The 27,636-nt window shown below is 41.0% G+C and overlaps 1 protein-coding gene across 2 annotated transcripts; it reads left to right on the plus strand.

Moving 5' to 3' along the window:
* The first annotated feature begins 363 nt into the window (after positions 1-363).
* prdm4 (PR domain containing 4) lies at positions 364-27,537 on the plus strand. Of its 2 annotated transcripts, none has more exons than XM_061914535.1 (12): positions 364-549; positions 4,061-4,121; positions 7,976-8,091; positions 8,167-8,355; positions 15,231-15,980; positions 16,043-16,192; positions 16,265-16,383; positions 16,442-16,527; positions 21,025-21,152; positions 21,224-21,751; positions 25,328-25,496; positions 25,568-27,537. In XM_061914535.1, exons 3-12 carry the CDS (start codon positions 7,977-7,979, stop codon positions 25,938-25,940), a joined length of 2,607 nt encoding a protein of 868 aa, XP_061770519.1. In that variant the 5' UTR covers positions 364-549; positions 4,061-4,121; position 7,976; the 3' UTR covers positions 25,941-27,537. The 2 variants fall into 2 exon arrangements, with proteins under 2 accessions (XP_061770519.1, XP_061770517.1); XM_061914533.1 differs by lacking the exon at positions 364-549 and adding an exon at positions 3,707-3,773.
* Positions 27,538-27,636: the final 99 nt, after the last annotated feature.

Raw genomic sequence — 27,636 nt, forward strand, 5'->3', positions numbered from 1 at the left:
AGATGTCCAAATTACTGTGGCATTATGCGATGAAAAGTGACGACTTTTAGCCGCAAGTGGTGCTGGGATAATATGTCGCCTCCAACCCAAGACGTCATCATACGCGTCATCATTTTCAACAAGAAACTCCTTGGGAAATTTAAAATTGCAATTTAGTAAACTAAAGCGGCCGTATTGGCGTGTGTTGCAATGTTAATATTTCATCATTGATATATAAACTATCAGACTGTGTGGTTGGTAGTAGTGGCTTTCAGTAGGCCTTTAAAAATCACCACATTCTGAAGCACGATAGAGAGCCTGCTGACCAACTGCATTTCTGTCTGGACTGGAGCCTGCAGTTCTTCAGACTGGAAGTCTCTCCAGAGAGTGCTGAGGACTGCGGAAAAGATCATCAGGACTCCTCTTCCTTCTATCCAGGAAATCGCAAAAAAGCCGCTGCCTGACCAGGGCTCGGAAAATCTGCAGAGACTCCTCCCACCCGCACCAAGGACTGTTCTCACTGCTGGACTGTAGAAAGAGGTTCAGCAGCCTCCGTGGCAGAACCCCAAGGTTCTGTAACAGCTTCTTCCCTCAGTCCATAAGACTCTTGAATGCATCATAATAATCCCCTCAATTCCCCCCCCCCAAAAACGGATTAACTCGCTGGAATATAAACACAATATAACATACATCCATAAACAGGGATGCATATGCAAACATGCAATATATTTATCTGTACAGTAATCTATTTATTTATATATGCACTTTATTGCTCTTGTATCCTGCACTACAAGTGAAGTGAAGTGAATTATATTTATATAGCGCTTTTCTCTAGTGACTCAAAGCACTTTACATAGTGACACCCAATATCTAAGTTACATTTAAAGCAGTGTGAGTGGCACTGGGAGCAGGTGGGTAAAGTGTCTTGCCCAAGGACACAACGGCATTGACTAGAATGGCGGAAGTGGGGATCGAACCTACAACCCTCAAGTTGCTGGCACGGCCGCTCTACCAACCGAGCTATACCACCAACGAATTAATGCAAATTCATGTTGTTATTATTTGTACCAGACTTATACTAGGTTAGACAAATGCGTCACACTTCTTGTCAGGATCCCCCAGAAGCTGCAGTACTTGCAGAATAGTGCTGCTAGGATCCTAATGATTGCGCGTAAATATGACCATACCACACCATCCATCCATCCATCCATCCATCCATCCATCCATCCATCCATCCATCCATCCATCCATCCATCCATCCATCTTCTTCCGCTTATCCGAGGTCTGGTCGCGGGGGCAGCAGCCTATATCTAGAAATTCCTTCACTGGCTTCCTGTTCCACTCAGGATTGAATACAAAGTCTCCCTTCCAACCCACCAGTGCCTCCATGGGAATGCCCCCCCCCTCCCCCCTCTACCTCAATTAACTACTCACCCCCAAATCCTCCACACGACACCTCTGTTCCGGATGGGGTCACCTATTCCAACCTCCGAGAACAAAGCTACGAACAATGGGAGACCGGGTTTTCGGCTCTGTGGAATCCTCTCCCTGACCACATGAGGCAACCACAGACTGTGGATGCTTTTTTTAAAAAAAATCCTCTTTTTTTTTTTTTAGATTTATGCATACTCCATCCATCCATCCATTTTCTACCGCTTCTTCCCTTTTGGGGTCGCGGGGGGCGCTGGCGCCTATCTCAGCTACAATCGGGCGGAAGGCGGGGTACACCCTGGACAAGTCGCCACCTCATCGCAGGGCCAACACAGATAGACAGACAACATTCACACCCACATTCACACACTAGGGCCAATTTTAGTGTTGCCAATCAACCTATCCCCAGGTGCATGTCTTTGGAAGTGGGAGGAAGCCGGAGTACCTGGAGGGAACCCACGCATTCACGGGGAGAACATGCAAACTCCACACAGAAAGATCCCGAGCCTGGATTTGAACCCAGGACTGCAGGACCTTCGTATTGTGAGGCAGACGCACTAACCCCTCTGCCACCGTGAATTCACGGTGGCTTCAAAACCCTTTTAAAAAAAAAAAAAATCCTCTTTTTTTTTTTTTTTTAGATATATGTATACTAGTTCTAGCTATTAGGCTTTTCTAGTTTTTATTTTTATTCATTTTTATTATATTTTTATTTAATTTTTTAATATACTGTAGCACTTTGAGGTTGTTTACAACAAAGTAAAATGCTTCTTTTTTTTTACAAATAAAATATTATTATTCGTAATGTAAAGTTCAAATTTGAATGACAATAAAAGGAAGTCTAAATCTAAAATAAGTCTCTTTCATTGACTGTTTTTTTTTAAATAAATGCCCCATTTATGCAGATGTTTTAGACTAGACTTCCTTTTTATTGTCATTCAAATTTGAACTTTACAGCACAGATAAGAACGAAATTTCGTTACATAATCTCATGGTAGCGCAGGATAAAAAAAAAAAGAAATAAGGTGCATATATAATGGCCCGCTCTTCCAGAGTCGGGACCCAGGATGGACCGCTCGTCCAGAGTCGGGACCCAGGATGGACCGCTCGTCCAGAGTCGGGACCCAGGATGGACCGCTCGTCCAGAGTCGGGACCCAGGATGGATCGCTCGTCCAGAGTCGGGACCCAGGAGGGACCGCTCGTCCAGAGTCGGGACCCAGGAGGGACCGCTCGCCTGTGTATTGGTTGGGGACATCTCTGCGCTGCTGATCCGCCTCCGCTTGGGATGGTTTCCTGCTCGCTCAACTTTGGACGGGACTCTCGCTACTATATTAGATCCACTTTGGACTGGTTATGTTAGATCCACTATGTATCATGTTAGACCCGCTCGACATCCATTGCTTTCGGTCCCCTATGAGGTCCTCTCCAAGGTTTCTCATAGTCATCATTGTCAGTCACCGACGTCCCACTGGGGTGAGTTTTCCTTGCCCTTATCTGGGCTCTACCGAGGATTTCGTTGTGGTTTGTGCAGCCCTTTGAGACACTAGTGATTTAGGGCTGTATAAATAAACATTGATTGATATAAATAATATATAAATATATTGTCACGCATCCAGTGCACAGTGTCCACACGTATAGGAGAATAAAGTCATACTATTAATCTTTAGTCTAATGGCATATTTATTACAAGTAGCGGCTGCTCAGTTTGTTTTACATCCTCCCGTCTGGAGTAGAACTGGCGCGTCTCTCACTGACGTCACATCCTGTGTAAGTACCGTAAACATTACATAGAACACACAGCACAACACAATAGGCACCGTAATGTAATGAGTAAGGGCGCAATCAAAACACAACATTAGTGTGTGAATGTGAGTGTGAATGTTGTCTGTCTGTCTGTGTTGGCCCTGCGATGAGGTGGCGACTTGTCCAGGGTGTACCCCGCCTTCCGCCCGATTGTAGCTGAGATAGGCGCCAGCGCCCCCCGCGACCCCGAAAGGGAATAAGCGGTAGAAAATGGATGGATGGATGGATAAATAAAATAAATAAATATGTATACATAAATAAACAGATTACTGTACGGATAAATATATTGCACTTTTTCACATGCGTCCACGTTACGGATGTATGGTCTATTGTATTTTTTTTTATAACTCTTGTTTTATATGCCATGCGATTCTAAATGTTGCAAACACTCAGATGTGTGTGCTTGACAGAAAACAGCAAAAACAGTCCAAATCCTAAAAAAAAAATTAAAAATCAGACGTCAAAATGTGAAATGTCAACACAGCGCCTCCACGCGTTCTCGACATCGCGCATGCGCCGTCATGGCCCCCTTCAGGAAGGAGGTGTTGTATCGCTGCTGGTATGTTTTTGTTTTTACTTAACGTCTTAAGCTTGGCGTGTTTTTTAATTATAATGCCACCGATTCCACTATAACAAGGTTTAACTGTAAAGTGATTCAACTCAACGCTTGACAATGCGCTGTTTTGATGGAGACGGACAGGCAGCTCGGCTAACGCTAAGCTAGCAATGTAATAAATAGTACAGTATAGCCACTATAGCTTTTTTTAACTATGCTAACATGTTTAAAAGTCAGCATATTACTATTACCACGGGGTCAATAACTCTTTTTTTTTTGCTGTTTCACAGGTCGAACAATGTAAGCGCACTCCTCCCTGGTTTACTGCTGGAAAGAAGTAACTGAATTCAGGTAAGCTAATGCTAAGCTAATATTATGTTTTTTTAATGTCCAAAATGTGGCACGCAAGCCATTTTAGGTACACAGCTTTTTTTTAAATATTATATCCTTAACATCCATCCATCCATTTTCTACCGCTTATTCCCTTTTGGGGTCGCAGGGGGCGCTGGCGCCTATCTCAGCTACAATCGGGCGGAAGGCGGGGTACACCCTGGACAAGTCGCCAAGTCATCGCAGGGCCAACACAGATAGACAGACAACATTCACATTCACACACTAGGGCCAATTTAGTGTTGCCAATCAACCTATCCCCAGGTGCATGTCTTTGGAAGTGGGAGGAAGCCGGACATGTACTGATTAATAATTTCGATCTATTGTTCGGTAATACACTCATTTGCTGCGATGAGGTGGTGACTTGTCCAGGGTGTACCCCGTATTCCGCCCGATTGTAGCTGAGATAGGCACCAGCGACCCCAAAGGGAATAAGCGGTCGTAAATGGATGGATGAAAGGATGGATGGATGGATACACTCATTTGCTTTGTCACCTATATCAGTGGTCCCCAAACTTTTTTCCACCAGGGACCGGTTTAATTAATTACCATGAATTGATCAACAAGTTGAAAAACTTTTTCGGGTGTTCCCATTTAGTGGTCAATTGTGCGGAATATGAATTGTACTGTGCAATCTAATAATAACTGGCCGAAGGTTGGTTGGCGGCCGAGAGTGGAGTCGGCTCTCTTGGTTGCTTAGTTGGGTCTGCTCCTGTCTCTGGCCATACTCTCTCCACCCCAGCAGACGATGGCGTGGAACACCACAGAGGCCAACACAGTGGATATGTTTCTTTTAATTTTATTCACAGCTGTATGTAGAAGTGGCTAATTGCTTCAGCTCCGCTGCTTTAATGTCTTTCATGTCCTTTGTTTTGTTTGATGTTTCCCTCGAGGGATGTGTACTATGGCTATGAGTTGTTTTCAGTCTGGACCCCGCTCCAGAGGCCCAGGCTTAGACCGATTTATTTTATTTTATTTTATTTTAATCTTTAATTTTTTTCTCCCATCACCACCCCCTTGTTTACCTGTATCTCACCTTTTTGTAAGGGAAGTCGGCAGACCCGTCAGCGATTCTGTTCTGTCTCCCTGTAATGTTTGTCTGATCTTGAATGGGATTGTGCTGAAAATGTTAATTTTCCTGAAGGAATAAATTAAAGTACTATTTATCTATCTATCTATCTATCTATCTATCTATCCATCCATCCATCCATCCATCCATCCATCCATCCATCTCTATCTATCTATCCATCTATCCATCTATCCATCTATCCATCTATCCATCTATCCATCTATCCATCTATCCATCTATCCATCTATCCATCTATCCATCTATCCATCTATCTATCTATCTATCTATCTATCTATCCATCTATCTATCTAAAAGTTTCAATCAATCAAATGTATGCATTATTTTCACGGATCGGCTTTCCACGTTCACATAAAATGTTCACATTAAATTAATCCATCCATCCTTTTTATACCGCTTGTCCCATTCAGGCTCGCGGGGGTTGCTTGAGCCTATCTCAGTCAAAAAAAAGCTTTTTAAATGAATTAATAAATTCATTTTTATTAAAGACACAAATTAAGATGCATATGCTTCCAGTAAACTAAGACTGAAACACCTCATTGGCTGGTTCTTACACAGGATTGATTGCTTTAGTTTTAATTAGCTTCTTATAGAGTGAATATTTCTGCACCATTTTTTTACACTGAATTTGAACAAACTTAATTTTTAATCACATGTTTTTGTATAAAATGTAGATTCAATGGCTCTGCGATGAGGTGGCGACTCTTCCAAGGTGTACGCCGCCTTCCGCCCGGTTGTGGCTGAGATAGGCACCAGCGCCCCCGCCCACCCCAAAGGGGAACAAGCGGTAGAAAATGGATGAATGTCGATTCAATGAAATTGTCCCCACTATTTGATTTAAAAAAGAAAATCAGTTCATAGAATTGAAACGCAAAAAATTAAGTTACACAAGTTCAGTGTCAAAAAAGCAGCTGTCACAATTAAGACACCAATGTACATATACATTCACTGTACAAACATACATATACACATACTGTACATATACATTCACTGTACAAACATACATATACACATACTGTACATATACATTCACTGTACAAACATACATATACACATACTGTACATATACATTCACTGTACAAACATACATATACACATACTGTACATATACATTCATTGTACAAACATACATATACACATACTGTACGTATACATTCACTGTACAAACATACATATACACATACTGTACATATACATTCACTGTACAAACATACATATACACATACTGTACATATACAAGTACATACACTCATACTCGTACATGCACATAATCACGTTTCATCAAACATAAATTAATGTTGTTACCTAGGGCAGGGGTAGGGAACCTATGGCTCTTGAGCCAGATGTGGCTCTTTTGATGACTGCATCTGGCTCTCGGATAAATCTGAGCTGACATTGCGTAACACGATAAGTAATGAATAATTCCACATGTCATCAGTGTTTAAAAAAAAAAAGTTCAAAATATAAAACATTCTCATGCATTTTTAATCCATCCATCCGTTTTCTACCGCACCAGTTCAAGAAGTTGCGTTAATGGTAAGCAGTTATTTATTATTGGTTAGTGTATGGCTTGCCCTCCTGGGGGGTTTTCAGACCACTAAGCACCGACATGAGAGCCTGTTTCAGGGTTACAATATTGTTTTATTTTTCAATAAGTCTCTAAGTTTCTTTCCAGCAATTGTCTTTTCCTCTTTCGTTCTCGCTCGCGCTCTGGCTCCAGTCCCAACCCCGTCTCTCCTCCTGGCTGCTGCTTATAACAGAGCGACAGGTGATTAGATAACAGGGCCCAGGTGGGCCATCCACGCACCTGTCGCTGATTTCAAGGCCGATCCCGGCAACGCCCCCTCCACAGTTAGCTTCAGAATAAGTGTTATTACAAAGAATAAGAGACATATTATACTCTAGAAATGTTGGTCTCACTTAAAATGCACGCATTTAGTTGTGTTCAGTGATGAAAAAAATATATGGCTCTTACGGAAATACATTTTAAAATATTTGGATTCTCGGCTCTCTCAGCCAAAAAGGTTCCCGACCCCTGCCCTAGTGTAAACTAGATAACACATGGCACACTGACAAAGCTTAAACTATTGTTTCTTCCCCTCTTTTTTTCTGCTTTCTTTTGTATCTCTAGTTATCATTACATTTATGTATTGTTGCATTTGAACAACTGTATTGTTGATAATAGAGTGAAATCATTGGTATTGTTCATTATCCATAGCGCTATTTCTATTGGTATTTGTAATGCTTTGTATTTGTAATTGTTGTGTTTGCTGTTGTTTTTGTCTCTCTGTCGTAACCCCCCTTGTCCCCACAATTCCCCCCTCTGTCTTCCTTTTTTTCTCTTTCTTGCACCAAATGATAATATAAATACATTTAATGAAGTCAAATACAAATAAGGCAACAAGAGGAGTATCCCACCCTTCTCTTTTGTAAAGTAAATTTGATCAGCCGATATGGGCATCTACATCAACTATTTGATTTGCCTGAGAAGCTGGACAGGACAAAAAAAAAAAAAAGACACAAATGAACCTCCATCTCTCGCATCCTTCAATTGTTTGCGGCCTTTTTTTAAAAAAAAGCTTGGACGCCAATACTTTAAAACATTTCCATATATGTTTAAATAAAATATTTCTTTACGTGTGATTACTGGTAAAGCTTTTAGATCCTAAATACACAACGCTAAAGACATTTGTATTGCTGGTCTGCTAATAAGTGGCTGTGTTTATAGGATGAATGACATGAACCTGAGTCCAGTGGGCATGGACCAGCTCAGTGTGTCTTCAGTCAGTGCAAGCCACTTGGGCTTGGCCACTTCACCCCCACATAATGCCATTCCCACACCAGGTATGACGTCACACCAAACCTTCAATCACACTTGTCATGAGAAGTGCCTTCATTTTGGAAACAATTTTCCTGCAGGAATGCCGGTGGCCATCCCTAACTTAGGTCCTTCCTTAGGCTCCCTTCCTTCTGCACTGTCCCTGATGTTGCCAATGGGACCGCTAGGGGATAGAGGAGTGATGTGTGGCCTTCCGGAGAGGAATTATTCCCTGCCTCCGCCTCCGTACCCCCACTTGGAGAGCAGCTACTTCCGACATATATTACCAGGTAACGTGTTTGGTCATTAGTTACACTTTTTAGCATTACATCATAAAACGGTCCCTTCCGGGATTTTTGAGTTTGGGTTTTCTTTCCATGCAAGGTGAATTTTTTCTGTGTAGTTTAACTTCCTCCTATATCCCCAAAACATGCATGTTAGGTATAGGGCTGGGGGGAAATACGATGTATCGCGGGTTTGTCAATGTGCGATATAGAAAATGACGGTATCGTAATATTCAAGTATACGTTCTCACGCAGTTGCTTTTAGCTGCGGGCATTATCCAATCCAATCCACTTTATTTATATAGCACATTTAAGCAACAATAAGTGAAGTGAATTATATTTATATAGCGCTTTTTCTCTAGTGACTCAAAGCACTTTACACAGTGAAACCCAATATCTAAGTTACAATCAAACCAGTGTGGGTGGCACTGGAAGCAGGTGGGTAAAGTGTCTTGCCCAAGGACACAACGGCAGTGACTAGGTTGGCAGAAGCGGGAATTGAACCTGCAACCCTCAAGTTGCTGGCACGGCCACTCTACCAACTGAGCTAAACCGCCCCATAATAATAACATTTCCAAAGTGCTGCACAGCCATGTTAAAAACAATATTAAAAAAAAAAAAACAATATTATGCTACACCAATGACTGAATAAAAACAAAAAATAAATAAATATAAAACCAATATAAAAAAATAAAAAATGTGATTAAAAACTATTTTAAAGGGTAAAATCAATTAAAACAGTAAAATAAAAATCAAAGTGTATAAAAAACACAGAGGACAACAGAGGACCACACAACTCACGTAGTCTTAAAAGCCAAAGAATAAAAGTGGGTCTTAAGACGAGACTTAAAACACTCCACTGTGGAAGCAGTTTGAAGATGGAGGGGCAGAGTGTTCCAGAGCTTAGGGCCGACCACAGAGAAGGCCCTGTCTCTCCTGGTCTTAAGTCTGGTCTTGGGCACCACGAGCTGGAGCTGGCTCTCGGACCTCAGAGCGCGCGCAGGAATGTAAATTTGGATGAGGTCCGAGATATATTGAGGTGCCGGTCCATGTAAAGATTTAAAAACAAACAGCAATGTTTTAAAATCAATTCTAAAATGAGCAGGGAGCCAGTGCAAACTCTGAAGAATTGGGGTTATATGCCGGCGTTTCCTGGCCCCTGTTAAAAGTCCTGCTGCCGCGTTCTGGACTAACTGCAACCGGGAAAGAGCTTTTTGGCTAATGCCAGCATAAAGTGCATTGCAGTAGTCCAGGCCACTTGAAATAAAAGCATGCACGACTTGTTCAAAAAGGTTAAAAGATAAAAACGGTCTAACTTTTACTAAAAGACGAAGGTGATAAAAACACGATTTTAAAACGCCATTGACTTGTTTGTCTAGTTTAAAATCGCTGTCTATAGTGACGCCAAGGCTGCTGACTTTGGGACACACATTACACTCCAGGCTCTTCTCACTCTTTCCTGTGTCTCCTTCTCACAGAAAAGCAGGCTCACAAACTTACATACGTCACATACTGTCAGGTCATACGTCACATACGTATACGCCCTCGCCCAGCAAAGAGGTAGCAGACTGGGTAACGTTAGCTGTGATGCTAACGTAGCCCTACGAGTAGTAATACGAGAGAAAGAAGGTGCGGATCTGCTAACAAATGAAGGAAGACTTAATTCCCAATTAAAACAGCAGGGTTTCCATCGTCCGGCGGTGGTTCGGCTTCAAGTGGGAATATGTCGAACAGACAACCGTGATTTGTCAAGTGTGTGGCAAAAACGTTGCTATAAAAAGTAGCATTACTGTTAATATGTAGGATCATTTGAAAAGTCACTCGCTAGAGAATTTAATAACGTCCGTAGTAACCTACCACATAGTGAAGGACGAATACTATTTGATTTCCTATTATGCAGCTCATTTTTATTTGACATTTAAAATGTCTCTCACAATCTTGCACTTTCTGTTTTGGAAATGACATGAATGTTTGTGCCATTGCTTAATAACTTTAATAAATACACTTTTGGTGAATTGACTTAATTGTGATTTCCCTCTCTGCATGGAAGTTCAAAAGTAGCATATATGAATGCAGTATGAAGAAGAATGTTTTAATGTAGACACATAGAATCATCATACTGCTGTGATTATATGCATCAAGTGTTCATTCGGCGTGGACGCGTGGCGCAGTGGGAGAGTGGCCGTGCGCAACCCGAAGGTCCCTGGTTCAAATCCCACCTAGTACCAACCTCGTCACGTCCGTTGTGTCCTGAGCAAGACACTTCACCCTTGCTCCTCATGGGTGCTGGTTGGCGCCTTGCATGGCAGCTCCCTCCATCAGTGTGTGAATGTGTGTGTGAATGGGTAAATGTGGAAGTAGTGTCAAAGCGCTTTGAGTACCTTGAAGGTAGAAAAGCGCTATACAAGTACAACCCATTTATCATTTATTTATCATTCAAGGCCAAGGCAAAATATCGTAATATATATATCGTATATCGCGATATGGCCTAAAAATATCGAGATATTGAAAAAACGCCATATCACCCAGCCCTAGTTAGGTATAATTTGAGACTCGTAAGGATTTAAGGAACTTTGTCATACCAGCACACATGAGGTGGAAAGGAATTTAGTACTTGAGGTCCCAGATTTAGCCCAGTAAGTATCATAAGAACAATAGTATATAGCATAGTGTTAATCAAAATGGATTAAAAATAAGATATAAAATAATATAAATTGTGATCTTGTAGTGCAAAAAGAATGTAAAAACAATGACAGTAAACCAAATGAAGCAAAAGCCCAGTTCAACATATGTGCAAGTAAATAATGTCTACATTTGATACTTTTATTGCATCAAAGTTTAGAGACCTGATCATCTCATGGCAGGGGTAGGGAACCTATGGCTCTAGAGCCAGATGTGGCTCTTTTGATGACTGCACCTGGCTCTCAGATAAATCTTAGCTGACATTGCTTAACACAATAAGTAATGAATAATTCCGCTGGTAATCACAGTGTCAAAAATAACGTTCAAAATATAAAACATTCTCATGCATTTTCATCCATCCATCCGGTTTCTACCGCACCTGTTCAAGAAGTCGCATTAATGGTCAGAAGTATTTTATTTATTTTTGGTTAGCCTCAGAATAATAATGGTATTAAAAAGAATAAGAGACTTATTGTACTCAAAAAATGTTGGTCTTTCTTAAAAATGCACACATATTGTTGTGTTCAGTGTTAAAAAAATAATAAATTATATCGCTCTCACGGAAATACTTTTAAAAATATTTGGCTTGTATGGCTCTCTCAGCCAAAAAGTTTCCCGACCCCTGATCTATGGAAACTTTATGTGGTTCTTTGCTACCCCCTGTTGTTTTAGAGGGGCATCACACTTCAAAACTGCTTTCTTTTATTTTTCAATTATTTCTTTTAATTTTTATATACCTTTATTTACAAAGTTCAGCATTTCCAACAAACATATGAACAAGTGCAATCAAAACAAGTACAAAAACAGTACAATACAGCTGCAGGGGATTGTTAATTCAATAAAGTAATTATAGTAGAACGTAAAATAAATACATTTAGTAATGTGTATAATTATAGGCTCACACAAGTTCTGTAAATAGTTTAAATTTGGAGCATAGCATCATAGTTTTCACAGCTTTAGGGCTGTTATAGGGTGATAGCGTTTTAAAGTAAAGTTCTAACAGGTTGGGTATTGACAACCTTACACGTATGAATATAAAACTTAGCCAGTAGTATAATAAGGTTGCGAAGGTAGAATTCCTTTTCAAATGTGTTCTCATACTGTGTAAATCCAAATAGCACATCTGTAAGACAAAGCACAAATGTTTCATAAATATTTTTCAAGATAAAAAGGCGGATGCCCTGCCACAGTGATCGAGTGCTTTCACAAGTTCAAAACAGGTGATAAACACTTTCTGAATGCATGTTATATAAGGTGCAGGTAACATCAATGCCCTTCTTGTATCTAACCATTACAGTCTTTACAGGGTAATAGCAATGAAAGATTTTGAAGAAATCTCTTTGACTTTGTTTGTAAGTAAATACCTGTTAAGATGAGACCACGTCTTGACCCAGAAGATGTCATTCACAACAATTTTTCAGAGCGCAATTACATAGGAGACAGACACACAATCATTTTGGAATAAGCTGCGGATTTTTCAGTTATTTTTCTGATCAAAACAAAGTTTCCCCAAAAGAGTGTCAAGTGGATCATTCACAATTGTTACAGTAGAAAGAGGAAATAAATAACGCCTTTACAACATGAACAAACCTGTAGGAATGGCATCAAATACAATGACAAATTGTTTGGTAGTTGCAAGACCTTAAAATGGTTAAGAAATTATTGGTAATTAAAAGGTTTACCTTCCTTTTTGAAAAGCTGACTCCCCAAAATAATACCATTCTTGAACCAATTGTGGAGAAAAAGTGATTTCCTTTTGTAACAAATTAAGTATTTTGTAGGTGAGAAATTGTGCTTATAGAGAAGAGATAATGCCAGAAGGGCTTGTTTATGGTAGTTTAAAAAGAGAAACAGGAAACCTATCAGGCCCTGTGATGAGGTGGCGACTTGTCCAGGGGGTACCCCGCCTTCCAGCCGATTGTAACTGAGATAGGCATCAGCGCCCCCCGCGACCCCAAAGGGAATAAGCGGTAGGAAATGGATGGATGGATGAATCCTATCAATATTGTAGTTACACAACAAAAATCTGTTTCCTTTTATTTTGACAGTAGAAGTTTGTCAATATGACATCAATCAATCAATCAATGTTTATTTATATAACCCTAATTCACAAATGTCTCAAACGACTGTACAAACCACTACGACTACGACATCCTCGGAAGAACCCTCATAAGGGCAAGGAAAACTCACACCCAGTGGGACGCCAGTGACAATGATGAGTATGAGAACCTTGGAGAGGACCTCAAATGTGGGCACCCCCCCCTTCTAGGGGACCGAAAGCAATGGATGTCGAGCGGGTCTAACATGATACTGTGAAAGTTAAATCCATAGTGGCTCCAACACAGCCGCGAGAGTTCAGTTCAAAGCGGATCCAAGACAGCAGCGAGAGTCCCGTCCACAGGAAACCATCCCAAGCGGAGTCTGATCAGCATCGTAGAGATGTCCCCAACCGATACACAGGCGAGCGGTCCATCCTGGGTCCCGACTCTGGACAGCCAGTACTTCATACATGGTCATCGGACCGGACCCCCTTTACAAGCGAGGGGGGACAGAGGAAAAAAAGAAAAGAAGCGACAGATCAACTAGTCTAAAAAGGTCTATTTAAAGGCTAGAGTATACAAATGAATTTTAAGGTGAGACTTAAATGCTTCTACTGAGGTAGCATCTCGAACTGTTACCGGGAGGGCATTCCAGAGTACTGGAGCCTGAACGGAAAACGCTCTATAGCCCGCAGACTTTTTTTGGGCTTTAGGAATCACTAATAAGCCGGAGTCTTTTGAAGGCAGATTTCTTGCTGGGACATATGGTACAATACAATCGGCAAGATAGGCTGGAGCTAGACCGTGTAGTATTTTATACGTAAGTAGTAAAACCTTAAAGTCACATTTTAAGTGCACAGGAAGCCACACACATATATATATATATATATATATATATATATATATATATATATATATATATATAATTTTGATACGCAATGATGGATATATTTTCTTTAAGAAGGTTAAAGGCATGTTTTATGTATATTTAACAACAATATGTGTTATTATTTATTAGTGATAACATGTATTGTTCTTATATTATCAGAAATAGCTTTATTGGCCAAGTTTGTTTAACACACCAGGAATTTGACTTGATAGACTGTGCTGTCTTTGTTCAATGCAAATTCAATTGTGGCCGCTTATTGTAAAAGGTAAGACAGGCTACACTATATTCTGCCCTCCCTGAATGTTGCAATTTAGTTTGCCAAATATGTAAACAATCCTTTGAATTAAAGATGGGGGCAAAAAAAACTGGAGGTGTTTTATTGCTATTCTCTACAATGAAATCCCTGTAAAACAAATCACACTAAGGAAAGTACATTAAACATATAGTAAGGGTGTGGGGAAAAATCGATTCGAATACAAATCGAATCGAATACGTTGTGCGATTCAGAATCAATTCTAGTTTTTTTAAAATCGATTTTTTTTTTTTTATATCCAACAAACTACTACACAGCAATACCATAACAATGCAATCCAATTACAAAACCAAACCTGACCCAGCAACACTCAGAACTGCAATAAACAGAGCAATTGAGGAGACACAAACACGACACAGAACAAACCAAAAGTAGTGAAACAAAAATGAATATTATCAACAACATTATCAATATTAGTTATAATTTCAACATAGCAGTGATTAAAAATCCCTCATTGACATTATCATTAGACATTTATAAAAAAAAAAAAAAGAACAATAGTGTCACAGTGGCTTACACTTGCATTGCATCTCATAAGCTTGACAACACACTGTGTCCAATGTTTTCACAAAGATAAAATAGGTCGTATTTGTGGCTTGTTTAGTAGTTCAAACACATTTACATTATTGCAATCAGTTGATAAAGCATTGTCCTTTACAATTATAAAAGCTTTTTACAAAAATCTACTACTCTGCTTGCATGTCAGCAGACTGGGGTAGATCCTGCTGAAATCCTATGTATTGAATGAATACAGAATTCTTTTAATTCGGGAAAAAAATCGTTTTTGAATCGAGAATCGTGTTGAATTAAAAAAAAAAAAAGATTTTGAATCGAATCGTGACCCCAAGAATCGAAATTGAATCGAATCGTGGGAAACCCAAAGATTCGCAGCCCTACTAATAATACACTTTTTTTTTTTTAGAATTGGGCAAAACTTAATTTTTTTTTGTTGCTGCAGGTATTTTGTCCTATTTGGCGGACCGTCCACCTCCACAGTACATCCACCCCAGCAGCCTCAACATGGATGGAACCCTATCTGTGTCGAGCAACAACCCCTCAGGTCTTGACCCTTACAGTACAGCAGGCGGCCCTCTAGAGCAAGGCCTGGTTTCCATGGACTCAAGGCAGGCCAGCGGGCACGGAGACCTGCACCAGCCTGGGGCTCATGAGCTGGACTCTACAGGGTTAGCAATGGAGTCACGTGTCAGCAGCCCAATGTCCCCGGACAGGATGGGAGAGGATCTGGCCACCATGGATGGGGTCGGGGTGTCAGACACCCAGCAGCAGCTTGGAGGAGGCCGACAGCCACATGAAGGCCTCCCTGGGGTGGACTCTTCTGGAGGGGTGATGCCTCTGCATGGACCTGCTGTGCTGGAGCTCCCTGTGGTGATGGAGTCTGACCACATGGGGGGCCGTGTGGGGAATGCAGGCGGAGGAGGCGCAGTTGGACTCGGGGAGCAGCTTCACTCAAACGGTGAGCTCAGCTCTGGTGTCGTTAGTGTGGTGCTCACGAGTTCCATAGGCAACCAGGGTCAGCTTGGCCCCGTATCCCTTCATGGTCACTCTGGGATGGGACTAGATGTTGTAAACGTCTCCCCCATCACCACTGAGGTATCACTGGGTCCAGAAAACATGGTGCTCGTCAACTCCAGCTTACAACTTGAGGATTCAACTTCAAACAAAGAGGGAATGGTCGCTGCTTACATTTGTAAGTGTTTAAAAGGCATTCTGGGTGCATTGTTTTTTGTAGTTACATTTTTTTGTGCTCAGGGTGCACACTGTGTGAGCGCTCATACACCTCAGACTGCCCAGAGCACGGCCCGGTCACCTTCATCCCAGACACGCCCATTCAAAGCCGGGCTCGTCTCTCTATTCCACGCCCACTGTGCCTGCGCATCTCTGTAGCTGACGAGCCGCTTGGTGAGAGACTAAAACTCCAAATTCACCAGCATAAATGACTAAAGCCACCCCTTTTTTTGCTGTTTTTGTAAGGTGTGTTTGCAAGAGACGTCATTCCGGCAAGGACATGCTTCGGGCCTATGGTTGGCCAGCACTGTAGCAACGTGGACCTCCCTGATTGGCCGGATAAAGACACACCTCAGATATGGAAGGTCGGTTTGATTTTCAGTGTTAAAAAACATGATGATAAACTTGTGTGTGTTGCCACAGATGTACCACAACAATGTGCTGGAGTTCTACATCGTGACAGCAGATGAGAATGAATGCAACTGGATGATGTTCGTCCACAAAGCAAGGTACTATATCAATCAATCAATGTTTACTTATATAGCCCTAAATCACTAGTGTCTCAAAGGGCTGCATATAACATACTTGACATTCAAACAGTATCTTTTTTTATGTAACAAAAGAGGGCTGCAAATTTCTACAAATTCATATGATGTACAAACTTCGTTTCCATATGAGTTCGGAAATTGTGTTAGATGTAAATATAAACGGAATACAATGATTTGCAAATCTTTTTCAACCCATATTCAGTTGAATGCACTACAAAGACAAGATATTTGATGTTCAAACTCATAAACTTTATTTCTTTTTGCAAATAATAATTAACTTTGAATTTCATGGCTGCAACACGTGCCAAAGTAGTTGGGAAAGGGCATGTTCACCACTGTGTTACATCATCTTTTCTTTTAACAACACTCAATAAACGTTTGGGAACTGAGGAAACTAATTGTTGAAGCTTTGAAAGTGGAATTATTTCCCATTCTTGTTTTATGTAGAGCTTTAGTTGTTCAACAGTCCGGGGTCTACGCTGTCGTATTTTACGCTTCCTAATGCGCCACAAATTTTCGATGGGAGACAGGTCTGGACTGCAGGCGGCCCAGGAAAGTACCCGCACTCTTTTACTACAGAGCCACGCTGTTGTAACACGTGGCTTGGCATTGTCTTGCTGAAATAAGCAGGGACGTCCATGATAACGTTGCTTGGATGACAATATATGTTGCTCCAAAGCCTGTATGTACCTTTCAGCATTAATGGTGCCTTCACAGATGTGTAAGTTACCCATGCCTTGGGCACTAATACACCCCCATACCATCACAGATGCTGGCTTTTGAACTTTGCGCCTATAACAACCCGGATGGTTATTTTCCTATTTGTTCCAGACCACAGAACACTTTACTACTTTACATCAGTCCATCTTAGATGAGCTCGGGCCCAGTAAAGCCGGCGGTGTTCGTGGGTGTTGTTGATAAATGGCTTTCGCTTTGCATAGTAGAGTTTTAACTTGCACTTACAGATTTAGTGACCAACTGTAGTTACCGACAGTGGTTTTATTAAGTGTTCCTGAGCCCATGTGGTGATATCCTGATGTCGGTTTTTGATGCAGCACCACCTGAGGGGTCAAAGGTCTGTAATATCATCGCTTACGTGCAGTGATTTCTCCAGATTCTCTGAACCCTTTGATGATTTTACGGACCATAGATGGTAAAATCCCTAAATTCCTTGCAATAGCTCATTGAGAAATGTTTTTCTAAAACTGTTCGACAATTTGCTTACAAAGTGGTGACCCTCGCCCCATCCTTGTTTGTGAATTACTTAGCATTTCATGGAAGCTGCTTTTATACCCAATCATGGCACCCACCTGTTCCCAATTAGCCTGCACACCTGTGGGTTGTTCCAAATAAGTGTTTGATGAGCATTCCTTAACTTTATCAGTTTTTATTGCCACCTTTCCCAACTTTTTTGGCATCAAATTCTAAAGTTAATGATTATTTGCAAAAAACAAAAGGTTTATCAGTTTGAACATCAAATATGTTGTCTTTGTAGCATATTCAACTGAATATGGGTTGAAAATGATTTGCAAATCATTGTATTCCGTTTATATTTACATCTAACACAATTTCCCAACTCATATGGAAACGGAGTTTGTATAAATACATTATTGAATAATATTTTGGCAACTTTAAAATTAGTTTTTTAACCCTGAAGAAATACAGTAGAGTAGAACCTCAACATATGAGCTAAATAGTTTTTTATGACCGAGCTTGTTACTCAAAACATTTCAGGGTTTCCACTAGATTGCCAAAAATACTTCTGGCGGTGGGGGCGTGGTTCAGAAGTCGTGGTCTCCATGATGTCATTATTTAATTTGCTATAATGATACTATTTTATTTAAAAAAGCTAAAAAAATGTGCTCAAACATTTAAAACCAAATCTGTTAGTATTAATTAGTATTAACATTTATTTTTTATATTGTATCATTTTGCTCTTTTCTTAATTGTTGCTGCTTATTATACAATCATATATTTAAGTGTCTTGAGACTTTTTGTGATTTTTTTCTTTACTAAAAAGGACTAGCGACAAATCTGGCCTCTTTTTCTGGATTTATTATAGACTGTACTCGTGTTTAGAGACTCATTACTTTTGTGCCTCCACGTACTCGAGGGAAAACGAGCGGCAGCGAGCATGACGTCAGACTTGTTTTACGCTGCATTTGGACTTTCTCTCCTTAAAAGCCGCCACTTTCCTCTATATTTGCACATTTTCTAGATCGCTGTCCACGGGTATCAATCAGGTGGGATACATTTAGGTTACGGCCACATCGCAGACATGCTCACAACATCCCAGACAATCGCGTGCGTCTTGTTTATGTCATCACAACATCCGGTTTTGGCAGCGGTGTTTTAAAGAAGGTATGAACATCCTATCAGTCGTCATCAAAGTAAGAAAAGACATTGACTAGCAAGCAATCATTTTATTATGTTCCTAGTTTGTGTTCTTTGTATTTCTAAAGTTGGATCTGTTTAGCAGAGCTTCTAAAACGTTTAGCTCATCCTTCCTATATTTAGGATTAAAAATATAAGGTTCTAGACCAGAGGTAGGGAACCTACGGCTCTAGAGCCAGATGTGGTTCTTTTGATGACTGCATCTGGCTCTCGGATAAATCTGAGCTGACGTTGCTTAAAACGATAAGTCATGAATAATTCCACTTGTAATCACGGTGTTAAAAATGATATTAAAAATATAAAACATTCTCATGCATTTTAATCCATCCGTTTTCTACCGCACCTGTTCAAGAAGTTGCGTTAATGGTAAGAGGTTATATATTTATTATTGGTTAGTGTGGGGCTTGCCCTCCTGGGAGTTCTTCGGACCACCAAGCACCGACATGAGAGCCTGTTTCAGGGTTAAAATATTGTTTTATTTTTCAATAAGTCTCTCAGTTGCTTTCCAGCAATTGTATTTCCAGCCCCAACCCCTTCTCTCCTCCTGGCTGCCGCTTATAACAGAGCGACAGGTGATTAGATAACAAGGCCCAGGTGGGCCATCTACGCAACTGTCGCTGATTTCGAAGCCGGTCCTGGCACATCCCAGTTCGATGCAGGCCCACAGGTCACGCCCCCTCCACAGTTAGCTTCAGAAAAACAATGTTATTACAAAGAATAAGAGACCTATTAAACTCTAGAAATGATGGTCTTACTTAAAAATGCACTTGTTTGGTTGTGTTCAGTGTTAAAAAAAATATTATATGGCTCCTACAGAAATATATTTTAAAATATTTGGCTTTTTGGCTCTCTCAGCCAAAAAGGTTCCCGACCCCTTTTCTAGACCATCATTTGTCCCAACGTAATCATTACTGGCTCCCACAAAGTCTACATGATTTGCATTGTTGTTGATAGGGAAGGGATCTGCGGTTCCTACCTGAGTCTACGTCACGTGACCGCGTGACTGGTTAGCTCATTATCTCTCAAAATGGCCTGGGAATCTCTGTGGGAATGATACTATTTTGGTCATTCTTGTTTATTCAAAAACTTTGTGAGTGTTTTTCTGGCCTACATCAAATGTATATGATAATTGCTTCTAAATAGAGGAAACTTGTTTTTTACTCTTCTAGTACTTTAAAGAGAAACCCTACACTTGTATCTCAAATCCACCTTGTCCATTCACATGAATTGAAAAATATATTTTTTTGCCCCCCACTGAAAAAAACAACACCACAATTTTAACATGCAACATGCCTATAAAAAAAAAACTAAATACTTTAGGAATTATTGTTTGAACAACAATACAATAGATATTAGTACCAACAACTACAACTGCAACTACCGCTTTTTCAACACCATTACTCGCTGCTATCCAGGAATCAAACTTATGGACGTTGTTAACTTTCCCCCAGCCTTATTGGCCAGCCTTCCCTCTTCGGTAACTCTGCTCCTTGTCCATGTTGGACTTAATGAGTCGGCAAGATGCCGATAAGAACAGATCAAAAAATATTAATCAGTCTTCTATTGTTTTTGTTACAATATTTCTTATTCAAAAGTCCATCCATTTCCTACCGCTTATTCCCTTTGGGGTCGCGGGGGGCGCTGGTGCCTATCTCAGCTACAATCGGGCGGAAGGCGGTGTACACCCTGGACAAGTCGCCATCTCATCGCAGGGCTTTATCCAAAAAGGTTATTTTTAAATAACATGTTACATGTTATAATTGTGAGTGTTTTGAGGAACGAGCGCGTCAAAGAACAAATTAAACTTGTATCCCGAGGTACCACTGTACTGTCTTTCAACAAAGCCAAACTGGCTTCAAACATAAGTTTTCCTTGCCCTTTTTTGGGTTCTTCCGAGGATGTTGTAGTCCTAATGATTTGTGCAGTCCTTTGAGACATTTGTGATTTGGGGCTATATGAATAAACATTGATTGATTGATGTCCCTAAGAGCTACTAAGAGAAATGTTATTCCTATTTTGAAGATTGTTTTGCATCAGATTAAGCCGTAAATTTGGTGCTTTTAGGAACCGTGAAGAGCAGAACCTTGTCGCCTACTCTGCCAATGGTAAACTCTTCTTCTGCACAACCGTGGAGATCCACCCAGACCAGGAGCTGCGCCTCCACTACAGCCGAGACTACTGCAGACTGATGGGTGAGATGCAGGTCCCTCTCAGCTGTGTTCTAATTGTGCATTTATGCTGAGCCCGTCATTTTTACATCTAGGTGTTCCTCCTTTGCCTGAGACCCAGCTCTGCCATTGCGGCAAAGACTGCTCCTCCTTTTCTGACCTCAAGACTCACATGAGCGGCCATAGCCAGCCTCCACACAGCCACAGCCCAACACAGCAGGACTTGCAGCAGCAGGAGCAACCACCTCAACAACAACAGCAGCAGCAGCATGAGAAGCTAACCAACGGGACCTCAAGCTCTTCTTCCTCCTCTCCTTGGCCCGGCCACACGGCAGCACAGACTAACGGCGACAACTGCAACAGGAGTGACAATAATCAGAATAGCACTACTATTACTACTACTACAACTACTCCTACTAGGACTACCCCCAGAACAAACTCAAAGAGTCAGGTGCGGGAGAAGAAGTTCAAGTGCAGCATGTGTTCCCGGGCTTTCATCACGTCCACCAAACTCAACGTGCACTTCATGGGCCACGTGGGCATGAAGCCTCATAAGTGTGAATATTGCAGCAAGGCTTTTAGCGATCCCAGCAACCTCAGGATGCACCTCAAAATTCACACAGGTATGACACGCTTGCATGAGGAAATCCTGCCCTGTGGGATACATGGTGGTGGTCTGCAGCTGCAATCAAAATGACTATTGTAACGCAGCTATTGGTTTAATCTACAATCACATTCTCCTGAGAGTTGTGGTCCCTCACAGAGTTGACTTCACTCAACTCTGACAAAAACCTTTGAAAGCAGGGGTGTCCCAAATGCAGAATAAAATTATACAAAAATAAACTCAGCAACAATTGGGGAAAATACATTTAAAAAAAATACTTAACCAGTGTACACAAAGATATGATGCGCTGTAAAAATATTTTTAAGATACCGTATTTCCTTGAATTGCCACAGGGCATGTAGTATGCGCCTGCCTTGAATTACTGCCGGGTCAAACTCGCTTCCCAAAATAATTAGCGCATGCTTAGTATTACCGCCTGGTCAAACTCGTGACGTCACGGGTGATACTTCCCCTGTCTTTATTTTCAAAATGGAGTAGGCTGATTTCAATATCGGTAATTTGAAATCGCATAAAGGGAAGAAGATTAAGAGCTAGTCAGTAGGATTTAAGGTCCAAGCTTACATAACACTCAAATTTTTACTGCATGCCTTTGGTAAGTGCCGGAGTGAGAAGGGGTTTTAAAATAATTAGCGCATGCTTACTTTTACCGCATGCCTTTGGTAAGCGCAGGAGGGAGAAGAGGTTTTAAATTAATTAGCGCCCCGGCGGAAATTCAAGTAAAATACGGTAGCCATCCTACGTCTTAGCTTTATGTAATGATTGGCAAATAGTTGTCGAGCAACTTTTATCATAAATGTTTTCTTCCGTGTGCCTTTATACTTTAGTTGTAGTCTTCCGATGTGTTGCCAAGCTTCATTTTATTTTTCATGATGACCATAAAAAAAAAAATGGGCCCCGGGTCGCACTATGGACAAACACACGGTTTATTTCATGGTACTGGTAAATAACCAAAATGTACTAAGATAAATAATACAGGGGGTGAACAAGGGGATGGGTCAAATGCAGAGGACAAATTTCACCACACAGTGTGTGTGTGTGTGTGTGTGTGTGTGTGTGTGTGTGTGTGTGTGTGTGTGTGTGTGTGTGTGTGTGTGTGTGTGTAAAAATCATTGGTACTTTAACTTTTAACTTAACTAAAGATGGTGTCCTCCTGTCCCACTCATTAATGTCATGTGATATATGGCATCTGTTACGTTGGACAAGTGCAAAGTTCAAGTATATCTGTACTCAGTGGCCTAATGGTTAGAGCAGGGGTGTCACACTCAAATACAGAGTGGGCCAAAATTGTAAACGGAACAAAGGCCCAGGCCAAGGTTGAACAAATTAACCTTTTAATGGGGACCCAAACCAGTTTTGCATTAAATATTGAACAAGCAAGGCTTATATAACTTCAGTGACATGCAAAATCAAGTTTCAAATAATAATAATTAAAAAAATATCAATGGCATATCAAATAAAATTTAAATACAAATGTTATGCCTTTTTTTCTATTTGCAATCTTCTGAGGTATATATCAATTTTTTTCCACAGGCTAATAATACATTTGAAAATACAATAACAATAATGAATGAACCAAACATTCAATGCATGAATAAAACGTTAATTATTGGTCAGTTTGCTGGAAGTTTTCCCGGAAGAGTTAGTGCTGCAAGGGGTTGTGGGTATTTGTTCTGTTGTGTTACGGTGCAGCTGTTCACCCGAAATGTGTTTGTCATTCTTGTTTGGTGTGGGTTCACAGTGTGGCGCATATTTGTAACAGCGCTAAAGTTGTTTATACGGCCACCCTCAGTGTGACATGTATGGCTGTTGACGAAGTATGGCTGGCATTCACTTGTGTGTGTGTGTGTGTGTGTGTGTGTGTGTGTGTGTGTGTGTGTGTGTGTGTGTGTGTGTGTGTGTGTAAAAGCCACAAATATCATGTGACACGCTGTTAGTATGAAGGAAAAGCGGACGTGACGACAGGTTGTAGAGAACGCTAAAGGCAGCACCTTAAATGCACTAAATGCACGCCCCCGATATAGTTGTCCAGGTGGAAATCGGTATAAATTCGCGAGAATGGTTGCCCCGGGAGATTTTCGGGAGGGGCACTGAACTTCGGGAGTCTACCAGGAAAATTAGGAGGGTTGGCAAGTATGAGTATTAGCGGTGAATGCGGTGTTACAGCGGCACCGACGCTGTATAACACCGGCGGGCCAGCTCTAATGCTAAATTGATATTGCCTCAAGGGCCAAATTAAATTACACGGCGGGCCAGAGTTTGACACCCATGGGTTAGAGTGTCCGCCCTGAGATAGGTAGGTTGGGAGTACAAACCCCGGCCGAGTCATACCAAAGACTATAAAAAAATGGGACAGATTACAGTTGGTACAAAATGCGGCTGCTAGACTTTTGACAAGAACAAGAAAGTTTGATCATATTACACCTGTACTGGCTCACCTGCACTGGCTTCCTGTGCACTTAAGATGTGACTTTAAGGTTTTACTACTTAGGTAACAAATACTACACGGTCTAGCTCCATCCTATCTTGCCGATTGTATTGTACCATATGTCCCGGCAAGAAATCTGCGTTCAAAGGACTCCGGCTTATTAGTGATTCCTAAAGCCCAAAAAAAGTCTGCGGGCTGTAGAGTGTTTTCCGTTCGGGCATTCCAGTACTCTGGAATGCCCTCCCGGTAACAGTTCAAGATGCCACCTCAGTAGAAGCATTTAAGTCTCACCTTAAAACTCATTTGTATACTCTAGCCTTTAAATAGACTCCCTTTTTAGACCAGTTGATCTGCCGTTTCTTTTCTTTTTCTTCTATGTCCCACTCTCCCTTGTGGAGATCCGGTGGCCATGTACTGCTCGCCTGTGTATGGGCTGGGGACATCTCTGCGCTGCTGATCCGCCTCCGCTTGGGATGGTTTCCTGCTGGCTCCGCTGTGAACGGGACTCTTGCTGCTGTGTTGGATCCGCTTTGGACTGGACTCTCGCGACTGTGTTGGATCCATTATGGATTGAACTTTCACAGTATCATGTTAGACCCGCTCGACATCCATTGCTTTCCTCCTCTCCAAGGTTCTCATAGTCATCATTGTCACCGATGTCCCACTGGGTGTGAGTTTTCCTTGCCCTTATGTGGGCCTACCGAGGATGTCGTGGTGGTTTGTGCAGCCCTTTGAGACACTAGTGATTTAGGGCTATATAAGTAAACATTGATTGATTGATTGATTACCTCCCTGCTTGGCACTCAGCATCAAGGGTTGGAATTGGGGGTTAAATCACCATAAATGATTCCCGGGCGCGGCACCGCTGCTGCCCACTGCTCCCCTCACTTCCCAGGGGGTGATCAAGGGTGATGGGTCAAATGCAGAGGACCAATTTCACCACACCTAGCATGTGTGTGACAATCATTGGTACTTTACTTTAAAATGTTGAGAAAGTGGAAAATACCAGTTGTTGGAGACACACACCCAGCTACTTTGCTTAATGGGGGAAAATATTCCTCTAAAATTATTATAAAAATACATTTTACATGTAAAAGCGTCCTATATTAAATGTATGCTGAGTCACTTTTTTTCTCTTGCCCCCATCAGGTCAAAAGAACTACAGATGCACGGTTTGCGAGAAGTCGTTCACGCAGAAGTCCCACGTGGCGTCACACATGCTCATACACACCGGCGCCGAGAAGCTGAAGTGTGACCTGTGCGAGCGGACTTTCATCAGAAAACAGGACCTGAACCAGCACATGTTGTCTCACACGCAGTACGTCACTTCTTTCGCACTCGGAAAACAACTTCATGGATTCTCATTTGGTTGTGTTGCTTCCCTTCCAGCGAGCGTCGCATCCAGTGTCCCAAGTGCAACAAGCATTTCATGAAGACCAACCACCTGAAGAAGCACATGAACTCCCACGAGGGTCGCAGAGACTTTGTCTGCGAGAAGTGCCACAAGGCCTTCCTCACCAAATACCACCTCACTCGACACCTGAAGATATGCAAAGGGCCCAAGACGGAACGCTCGTCCCGCAAGGAGCAACGCGAAGAGGAAGAGGAGGAGGAGGAAGAAGAGGAGGAAGAGGAAGAAACAGACGACGGCGGCGACGGGAGAGGAAGCGCCGAAAGACTCATGGACTCTGGCAGGAATGAAGACTGTCGTTTAGATGTTGGAGGATATAACTCTGAAAAGTCCCTGTCACCTCCTCATTAAGTTAAATTATTCACACACAATACCTTAGACCAGGGGTGTCCAAACTTTTTCCACAGAGGGCCGCACACGGAAAAATTTAAGCATGCAAGGGCCATTTTGATATTGTATTTTCAAACCATAACAAAATATATGGATTTTTTTTAATACTTAGTGCTCGTGGGGAGCATAGAGGGTCTCAGTCACTAAAATGTTAAAAATTAGTAAAATTTTAATTATTTTTTATTTAATGCTTACAGTAAATCTCTATATCAACTTGAGGTATATATAAGGTAAAACAAATAAGGTTTTATGCCTTTTCTGTCAAAAACAACTTGGTTTTTAATAGTAAAAGTAATGAAATATGCAGTATTTAGATAAATAGATAGATTGATTGGCAACACTAAAATTGGCCCTAGTGTGTGAATGTGAGTGTGAATGTTGTCTGTCTATCTGTGTTGGCCCTGCGATGAGGTGGCGACTTGTCCAGGGTTTACCCCGCCTTCCGCCCAATTGTAGCTGAGATAGGCGCCAGCGACCCCAAAAGGGAATAAGCGGTAGAAAATGGATCGATGGATGTTCTTTATTGATTCCTTCAGGAGAGTTCCTTTATTCAGCAATTAAAGCCCTCAAAGATCAATAATGCAGGACACCATTGATTTTAATGATTTAATATTTTTGAGTAATCACAGTGAAAAGTTTAAAAAAATCCTACTAAATATATTTGAGATCCAAAAGGTTCCCCACTCATAAAGTGATACATTTTTATTATTATTTTTACTTTTAACACTTAAATTTCAAAATCTACTTCCTATATATCTGTCGATTTTAAGTTTTAACTATTATTTTTTTTGTTTTATGCTCTTTTGTCAAAACTTTGATGTTTTTATATGGCGACCACACAACATATGCAATATTTTTTCCACATAAAACATTTTAAAGTGATAATTTTTAAGTAATAATTCATTATTACATAGATTTTTTAGTCCTTTTTTTTTTTGAGCAATGGAAAAAAAAGAAAATAAAGACAAAAGTCAACATTGAAACTTTTTCTCATTAGATTTCACCTCATTCCACTTTATTTTTTAATTTTTTTAATTTTTGCAATACTATCAATATTGCAATTTTTGCAGAATGTGTGGCGGGCCGGTTAACGATTAGCTGCGGGCCGCAAATGGTCCCCGAGCCGCACTTTGGACACCCCTGCCTTGGATTAATATTTACCTCCGCTTGTTGCATACATTTGCCTTATTAACCAGCATGTTGGATTTTACATTTATATTTTCTCTTAAGCATATCAGAGCTGCTAAAATATTTTTGTAATACAAGAAAATGTACATCTTGAGTTTGATTATATTTCATTTCCTTGATACTCATTTAACTGTGGTCAATATTGGGCAATGTGTAATTATTATTTGTACCATACTTTAACTCACTCTCTTTCATAGTCACTTTTTAAATTAAATTGTAGCTGCTTTGTGCATTTAGTTATCATGTACTGTTATTTATCATAAGGAGATGTTGGGGCATTATGCGAACCTTAATTCTAAAGATAATTTAATAGTGCCAGTGTGTTTGTTGCATACCAGATTATTAAATGCTCATTTGAATTGTAAGCAAATGTCTATGTTTTCTGCATAAGCACTGTAAAACTACATTTAGTAACACATCCATCCATCTTCTTCCGCTTATCCGAGGTTGGGTCGTGGGGGCAGCAGCC

Source organism: Nerophis ophidion, linkage group LG10 (assembly GCF_033978795.1).
Source record: "Nerophis ophidion isolate RoL-2023_Sa linkage group LG10, RoL_Noph_v1.0, whole genome shotgun sequence".
Taxonomy (NCBI): domain Eukaryota; kingdom Metazoa; phylum Chordata; class Actinopteri; order Syngnathiformes; family Syngnathidae; genus Nerophis; species Nerophis ophidion.

What these genes read in the sequence shown, in the direction of transcription:
- prdm4 (XM_061914535.1), top strand. Translation starts at nt 7,977, where the DNA reads ATGAATGACATGAACCTGAGTCCAGTGGGCATGGACCAGCTCAGTGTG. An exon ending in TAATGCCATTCCCACACCAG is followed by an intron (nt 8,092 to 8,166) that starts GTATGACGTCAC and finishes ATTTTCCTGCAG; the next exon opens with GAATGCCGGTGGCCATCCCT. An exon ending in ATGTTCGTCCACAAAGCAAG is followed by an intron (nt 16,528 to 21,024) that starts GTACTATATCAA and finishes TGGTGCTTTTAG; the next exon opens with GAACCGTGAAGAGCAGAACC.